Below are 7,751 nucleotides of genomic sequence, written 5' to 3'. Positions count from 1 at the left end.
ATATAAATTGTTGGTTATAGTAATAGGTGGGAAGAGATAGATACTAGTAAGGAAGAGACGAATAATAGTAATACAATCTTAGTAAGTTATTTGACAGTGTTGTGGGAATTAGTTGTTAAGCAGAGTGATGGCATTCAGGAAAAAACTGTCCTTGTGTCTAGTTATTCTGGTGTGTAGTGCCCTATAGCATCGTTTTGAGGGTAGAAGAAGAATATCAGATCTTCCTCCTCTTTATCAGCTGTACTTTGGTGTTCAGCTCAGGATGCAGTATGATTATATAGCATTTGGGGAAAAAGATGCAGCCAAGTAATCCAGCCGTGGAGACTAGAATAGAGAAGATCTCCACAGCTACCATGTATTTTCCCTTAGTGCTCAGATAGGTTGGCACAAAGCTCAGCCAAACACTGCAAAACATTAGCATGCTAAATGTAATGAACTTTGCTTCATTGAAAGTGTCTGGCAACTTTCTGGCGAGGAAAGCTACAGTGAAGCTGATGAGGGATAGAAATCCCATATACCCCAGGACAAAATAAAACATGACAATAGAACCTTCGTTACACTTTGCTATGATCTCTTTGGCTAGTGACTGCATATCGAAATCTGGATACGGGGGAGAAGTTGCCATCCACACCACGCAAATGCCTGCTTGGATAAGGGAGCTTACAACAACAGTGAAGCTAGAAATTTTTCTTCCAAGCCACCTTCTCACAGTGGACCCTGGTTTGGTAGCCATGAAAGCTACAACCACCATGATGGTTTTGGCCAACACACAAGAAATAGCAACTGAGAAGATAATGCCAAAAGCAGCTTGCCGGAGAAAGCAGGTTACCTTGTTAGGTTCTCCAAGGAATATCAAAGAAGAAAGGAAGCAGAGGAGGAGGGAAAGGAGGAGAATGTAGGTGAGATCCCGGTTGTTGGCTTTGACAATGGGAGTATTTTGGTGTGCAATAAATATTCCAAGTACCAAAACTGTGGTAAAAGAAAAACAAAAGGCTGCTGAGGAAAGAATGATCCCCAAAGGTTCCTTGTAGGAAAGGAAAGTTATTACTTTAGGAAAACACCTGTCTCTTGTTCTGCTTGCATAGTGATCTTCTGGACAGTGGAAACAACTGTCCATATCTAAAAAAAAAAAAAAGATAAACAGACTTGAATTAATAAATAATTGCATGAGTATATTTTCAGTGGAAACCTCTATCATACTGACTGGGCCTCCTTTCTGACAGTGAGAACAATTAACCAGTGGAACGATCTGCCTTCAGAAGTTTTGGGTGATCCATCACTGGGGGCTTTTAAAAAGAGACTGGACAGCCACTTGTTTGAAATAGTATAGGGCAGTGATGGCGAACCTTTTAGACACCGAGTGCCCAAACTGTGTGCATGCACATGCATACGCGGACATGTGCATGCATAGACATGCATGTGCATGCACAGCAGAGACTCGAAGACCAGCTGGCTGGCAGGAGGCAGGGCATCCCAACACCGGTAGCACGGCAAGACGTAAGAACTTTTTCTTTCATGAGCTTCTGTTTCGTCGTTTGCAGGGAAATAGAAGCTTACAAAATAAATGCCATGGAGTTTGACTTGGGGCAACGGGGCACAGGCCAGCAGAGAGGGGTCAGCATGCCACCTATGGCACACGTTCCATAGGTTCGCCATCACGGGTATAGGGTCTTCTGCTTGAGCAAGAAGCCCTATAGGGTCCATTACAATTCTATTATTCTGTTGCTATCCATTATAAAGTTGGCCTTCTAAAACATTCTTGTACTATTATTTAAGTATGCTTCTTCTGATTTTCCTTGGCCTTAAAATGGCCGGCAAATTACTTTCAACTAAACATGTTGGAAAACATTTTGAGAAAGAGTATATTAGGAGAATGTTGCTATTAAAGTGTTTGTAATATGAACCTCTAGAGCCATGATGGTGAATTTAAGGCACATGTGCCACAGGTGGCACACGTAGTCATATTGGTGGGCATGCGAGCTCAGCTCTGGCGTGCATATGCGTGCTGGCCAGCTGATTTTTGGGCCTTCTGGGCCCACCAGAAGTAGGAAAACAGGTTGTTTCCTGCCTCTGGAGGGCCTTGGGGTGATGGTGGGGAAGGACTGTTTTTTGCTGTCCCTAGCCTCCAGAGCCTTTCTAGGAGTCTGGGGAGGGCAAAAATGGCCTTCCCTACCCCCCCGCAGAGACCCTCCGGAGGCCAGAAATGGTCCACTTGCCAACTTCCGGTGGGACAGCAAAATACCGCCCCCCCCGGTCCCACCGGAAGTTGGCAAACAGGCCATTTCTGGCCTCCGGAGGGCCTCTGGGGGCATGGGGAAGGCCGTTTTTTGCCCTCCCCAGATGCCTAGAGAGGCTCTGGAGGCTGGTGAGAGAGAAAAACAGGCCTACTGGGCCATCGCGTGCCAGGAGTGCGGGGAGCAGGGGGGTCACATACACATGTGTAGGGGGATGGTGCATAAAATTATGGGTGTGGGCATGCATGCACAAGACCCCCCCACCCCCTCTCCTGGCATGCGATGGCAAAAAGGTTAGCCATCACTGCCTTAGAGTAACCAAAATTAATTAAGAGGAAACAAAAGAGATTCATTCAAGGAAAACTAATCCATTTTTATTTCTTACACTTGCCAAATTATGGTGCAACTTGTATTTTTGCCACAAACTCATGATAAAGATCAATTCAAAACCCACCTTTCCATTTTGAAATCATTCCTTCAGGGCATTGATCACAGCCATAGCAGCAGAATTTCTTCCCATCCTTCTTTTTTTTATGATAACCCGGGTTGCAAGAATTTGTGCACACCGAAAGAGGAATCATCTAACCCGAAAAAGATGATTCATGTTTTAACAATTTTGAAGTGACATTTTGGAATCCAAACAGGAGAAATATATGGTCCCATTTTCCTTGCTATAATTGATCCATTAGGGCAGGTTGTCTCAAAGGTGCTTTTCCAAAAGGAAACTGGACTATGTTTTTCCTCGAGGAAGAAGACTTAGGAGTTGTGTGGTGGCCTAGAGGTGGAGCTCTCATCTCATAATCAGGAGGCTGTGAGTTCAATCCTAGGTAGAGGCAGATATTTCTCTTTCTGGGCACAATGAGAATATATCTGCTGAACAAAACTCAACATTGGCAACAGGAAGGGCATCTGGCCAGTAAACATTCTACTAGCTCCATTCAGTTGCCCAGACTCTATCCCACAAGGGATTATGGGGTCATTAAAAAATGGACTTCTCATCCAAGAAGTTCATTAGTTCTGACTGACAAAGAATTATCAGAACTATCAGAATGGAGGGAAGCTTCATCTTCTTCCTCAAGGAAAGGCATAGTTCAGTTGCCTTTTGAAAAAGCACTTTTGGGACAACCATGACCTAGATGACTGAGAATCTCCATAGATATTAGGGCAGGTCCATCCTAAATTTCTTTCTCTGACAATTGAGCCACTGGAGACTCTTGCCTCCCTTGTCTGATTATTTCCTAGGAAGCATCTCTTCCCCCTGTTCCTCAAGATCATCCACAGCTTCCATTACAAATGAGGACTATCTCTAAGAGCAGAATTCATACCTGATTATAAAACTCTGGCCAGAAAATTTTACTTTCATGGATGGTGATTTTTTGTTCTTCAAAACCATGAGGATTCAGTTCTCCAAGTTTTGTTCTAATAAAAGAATTGTTGGGGAATATGACCAAATTGACAATATCAAATCCAGCAACCAGTTCTCTATTTTCATTAAAGGACACTGTTTCTCCAGCCGAGTTGTTAAACCCAATGCATTGAAGAACTGAGTGGAGCTAGATGAAAGGGGGAAAGAGAAGTGGATGGATTCAATGGTACTTGAAGATATAGAGATATTGGGAAAGAATTGACACTCAGTAGATGAATTCAAGGCTATTTAAAATATAGAGGATTTTTGCTAGGAATTCTCACTCAGTAGTCACAGGCATTGTAAAGTGATGCATGCCACAGAACTGGAGAATGGGGCTTTGAAAAAGTTTAATTCAAAATGGTGCTAACTTTCACTGCTATTTTTTGCAAGTAATTGGCCATCTCCAGTCTGACTTTCTTATGAGATTTGGCAAGGACAGCTTCTGTCTTTCTCCCAAATCATTCTTGTCTGTTGCCAAAAACTGATATACAGCTCATTTCATTATTTCACATCCATTTAGTTTACCTGTGGCTTTGTTACTCCAAGATCTTAGGCAATCACCAAAAGCAGAAACCTTTCAACTTTTCCAGTACGTTACTGGAAAATCACAAATAATTCCTTTGCATATATATCAAACCCTCTTTTGAATTCTCCTAGACCAGGGGTCCTCAAACTTTTTAAACAGGGGGCCAATTCATGGTCCCTCAGACTGTTGGGGGGGGGGCAGACCAACTGGGTGAGGCTAGGTGGTCATGTGGCTGGGTGAGCATGGCCGATTTAACAGTCCAAACAATATGCACAAATTAAAATGTAATTTGTTTTGCTCCTGGGAGTGGAAAGCAGGTTAGTGAAGGGATGTGGCTGCCTTGGGGTATATATGAGGGACTTCTGTTTGTGTAGGTATATGTCTTTCTCTTTCCTCCCTCCCTCCCTCTCTCTCTCTCTGGAGGCTGGGGAGGCCAAAAACATCCGTTTTTGGCCTCCAGAGGCTTCTGTGTGTCCCGTTTTTGGGCTCCCCGGCCTCCAGTACTTCTCTGCTGCCCCAAAAAGGGGCCTGTTTTTGGCCTCCAGAGGCCTCCATGTGTCCTGTTTTTGAACTCCCCAGCCTCCAGAAGGTTGGTAGGTAGGGCAATGTGGGCGGGGCAGCCTCGTGGTCCCGCATGGGCAAGATTAATGGCTTTGGTGGGCCATATTCGGTCCACGGACTGTAGTTTGAGGACTCCTGTCCTAGACCTTGGAGTGATGTGATATCTCAATGAGTAAAATCACTATGCTTCACTTTGACAAAATGAATTGCTTCAGTTCTGTGGGAGCAAGCTATAGCTTTACAAAGGATCGTAGCTGAAATGTTACCTGCCAAGGCTGGATTTCTTGAAGACTTTGTCTTCTCATTATTTCTCCAAATGGAGATCTAGATGATAACATAGCATGTAGAGCATGTGCTATGGAATAGACTGCATTGTACACACTGTAACTGTGACCAGTCATGCACATGTCAAAAACAGGGCTAGGGAGATCTCTTAACTTCTCATTGCCGTTGCATATACCATCGACGTCATCAGATTCTTGAAAATTTGGAAGTGAACACCCAAAGGCTTGCTCCCAGAATTTCTTGAGAAAGCCATTTCCTTCTGTCTCAAAAGGCTTTATATTCTGAAGATAGGCTTGGAACCCCAGAAGCTTATTTGAGTGAATAGAGAAGGAAATAGTCCCTTGGAAAATTTTAAAAAAAGTACGAGTAATGAAGGATGTCACTGTAAAATCAATCTGGACAGTTGTAATCCATATCTTTCCAAGGGATATTTTTGCTCCATATTGATGATCTGCTAGAGGCACTAAAGTGCTCAGCCACAGAAGGGTCATACTTTCACCATAAATGATGCATGCTCTAGCTTGCCTATCCATGAAGGTCTGATAGACAATTGATGCCATCTCTCCAAGTTCATCAAGTGGAAGAAAGAGACCTTGCTTAGGGAGCATTCTTCTGAAAGCAGAACAAATTCCATTTTTGTGGAACATCTTCTCCAGGTTGTCCAAGAAATGTTCCCCTGTATCATCATCCACAGCAAGTAGCCCAACCCATGTCCAACTGAAATGTAGAAGCAATTGGACCATGCCTTTATACAGGTGACTTTCATTTGGGACCATGTGATAAAAGGAACGTGGACGTGTTTTGTCTTCTGAGGCAAATGAACCATAACTAAGCTAAAAAGGAATGTAAGATTTTTTAAACAATAGATTGGGTGATTGGGCTATCAGTGTATCTACTTTAGTTAGAAACTACTTTTGGAAAATCAAGCCATGAATTAGAAACCATCAAGACTCTGTTTTCTTCATTCTTTCTTCCTGTTCTCTCTCTCTGTCTCTGTGTCTCTCTCTCTGACTCTCTCTCTCTGTCTCTTTCTGTGTCTCTCTCTGTCTCTGTCTCTGTGTCTCTGTCTCTGTCTTTGTCTCTCTCTGTCTCTCTGTCTCTCTCTCTGTCTCTCTCTGTGTGTGTCTCTCTCTGTCTCTGTCTCTCTGTCTCTTTGTCTGTGTGTCTCTGTCTCTCTGTCTCTTTCTCTCTGCGTGTTTCTCTCTCTCTGTCTCTCTCTGTCTCTGTGTCTCTGTCTCTTTCTCTCTCTGTGTTTCTCTCCCTCCCTCCCTCCCTCCCTCTCTCTCTCTCTCTCTCTCTCCCTCTCTCTCTCTCTCTCTCTCTGAAACAATATAACAGGAGAAGGAATACATTAATGGTACATTAACAAGTTTGATTTCCTCAACATTAGTTTTTACCTGTGGAATCTTGTAGAGATTTAAGAAATCTGCCATGTGGGTTGAGATGTCCAAACTCATTCCCCCAATGACCGCCATAAGATTCCTCTCTGAGTCACAATTGTAATTTGGGAGGAATCTCTGTGATTTGAAAAGCAGGTCCAGGGTGGTCCAGTAGGTCATACGAGCGTCATAATAGCTATCATAAATGTGAAACCCGAGTGTAAGATTTGGCAAGATGTTTGCATTTTCATTGATCTCACTCACAGCAAATGCCAACGTTAGGACATGCTGATAGAATTTTGTCACCATCCTGCAAAGACAAATACATGGCCCAATTATTCGGTGGACACAAAACTGGAAAAAAGTAGAATTCTTAGTCTATTTATTTAGAGAGAGAAAAAATGATTTGAGAGAAGAGGATTGAGATGTATAAAATGGTAAATAGTTGAAGAAAATGGGCAGGGAGATCTTCTTGACTCGTTTTCAAAGCACTAGAACAAGGGCTCATCCAATGAAGGTGGATATAATTGGAATAAAACATATAATTTGAAGGCAATGTAGAACCGATCGAAGAAAACACTCTTTGATACAGCAGGTAATTGAACAGTGAGATTAAAATTATTACATGATCTGGTGATGACCTACCAGAGGTGGGTTTCAGCAGGTTCTGACCAGTTCTGGAGAACCGGTAGTGAAAATTTTGAGTAGTTTGGAGAACCAGTAGTAAAAATTCTGACTTGCCCCATCCTATCTATTCTCTGTCTCCCAAGTCCCAGCTGATTGGGAGAAAATGAGGATTTTTCAGTAACCTTCCCCTGCAGTGGGGTGGGAATGGAGATTTTGCAGTATCCTTCCTCTGCCACACCCACCAAGCCACACCCACAGAACCAGTACTAAAAAATTTTGAAACCCACCACTGATGACTACTAAATGTGGTGGCTTTTCAAATTAAATCCACAGAGGACAGCTCTAAGGGAGACTATTTTCCTTATGAATAATCATGAAGACCTGATAGTATACAAGTACTAGGAGCTGCAGCCTTACAACAACGTCGAAGAAAAATCTGGGCTGGCCAGTCTAAGAAACAAATTGCTGGATAAAAAAATGGACTTGACCAAAGACATCAGGTCTATTTTTGTATTTGAATATGCCATCACTCTGCTAAACAAATAATTCCCTCAACACTATCAAACTATTCACTAAGTCTGCATTACTATTAATCTTCTCATCATTCCTATCAGCCATCTCCTCCCACTTATGACCGTATGACTGTAACCTTGTTGCTGGTATCCTTAAGATTTATATTGACTGTTTCCTAATATGATTTGATTGGTTATTTGTTCCCTATGACTATCATT

The 7,751-nt window shown here is 42.7% G+C and overlaps 1 protein-coding gene across 1 annotated transcript; it reads right to left on the bottom strand.

Moving 5' to 3' along the window:
- Positions 1 to 214: 214 nt before the first annotated feature.
- On the bottom strand, positions 215 to 6,702 carry LOC139324687 (vomeronasal type-2 receptor 26-like). The gene is made up of 5 exons (XM_070954420.1): positions 6,412 to 6,702; positions 4,996 to 5,847; positions 3,560 to 3,787; positions 2,689 to 2,815; positions 215 to 1,119 (listed from the first exon to the last, which is right to left on the bottom strand). The coding sequence occupies exons 1-5, from the start codon at positions 6,700 to 6,702 to the stop codon at positions 215 to 217; spliced, it is 2,403 nt and encodes an 800-aa protein (XP_070810521.1).
- Between the last annotated feature and the right edge of the window lie 1,049 nt (positions 6,703 to 7,751).

This window comes from Pituophis catenifer, unplaced genomic scaffold, assembly GCF_029215685.1.
Source record: "Pituophis catenifer annectens isolate HBS135680 unplaced genomic scaffold, rPitCat1.0.hap2 SCAF_15, whole genome shotgun sequence".
Classification (NCBI taxonomy): Eukaryota; Metazoa; Chordata; class Lepidosauria; order Squamata; family Colubridae; genus Pituophis; species Pituophis catenifer.
Note: the sequence above shows the minus strand (reverse complement) of the source record. Positions and strands in the feature narration are given on the sequence as shown.

Bases quoted from the DNA above. Each gene is read 5' to 3' on its own strand.
- LOC139324687 (XM_070954420.1), bottom strand. From the start codon at position 6,702: ATGGTGACAAAATTCTATCAGCATGTCCTAACGTTGGCATTTGCTGTG. The intron at 3,788-4,995 runs GTAACATTTCAG...CCTTTCATCTAG, and splicing joins AAGAAATCCAGCCTTGGCAG to CTCCACTCAGTTCTTCAATG. The intron at 1,120-2,688 runs GTGGGTTTTGAA...TTTTTTTTTTAG, and splicing joins AATGATTTCAAAATGGAAAG to ATATGGACAGTTGTTTCCAC.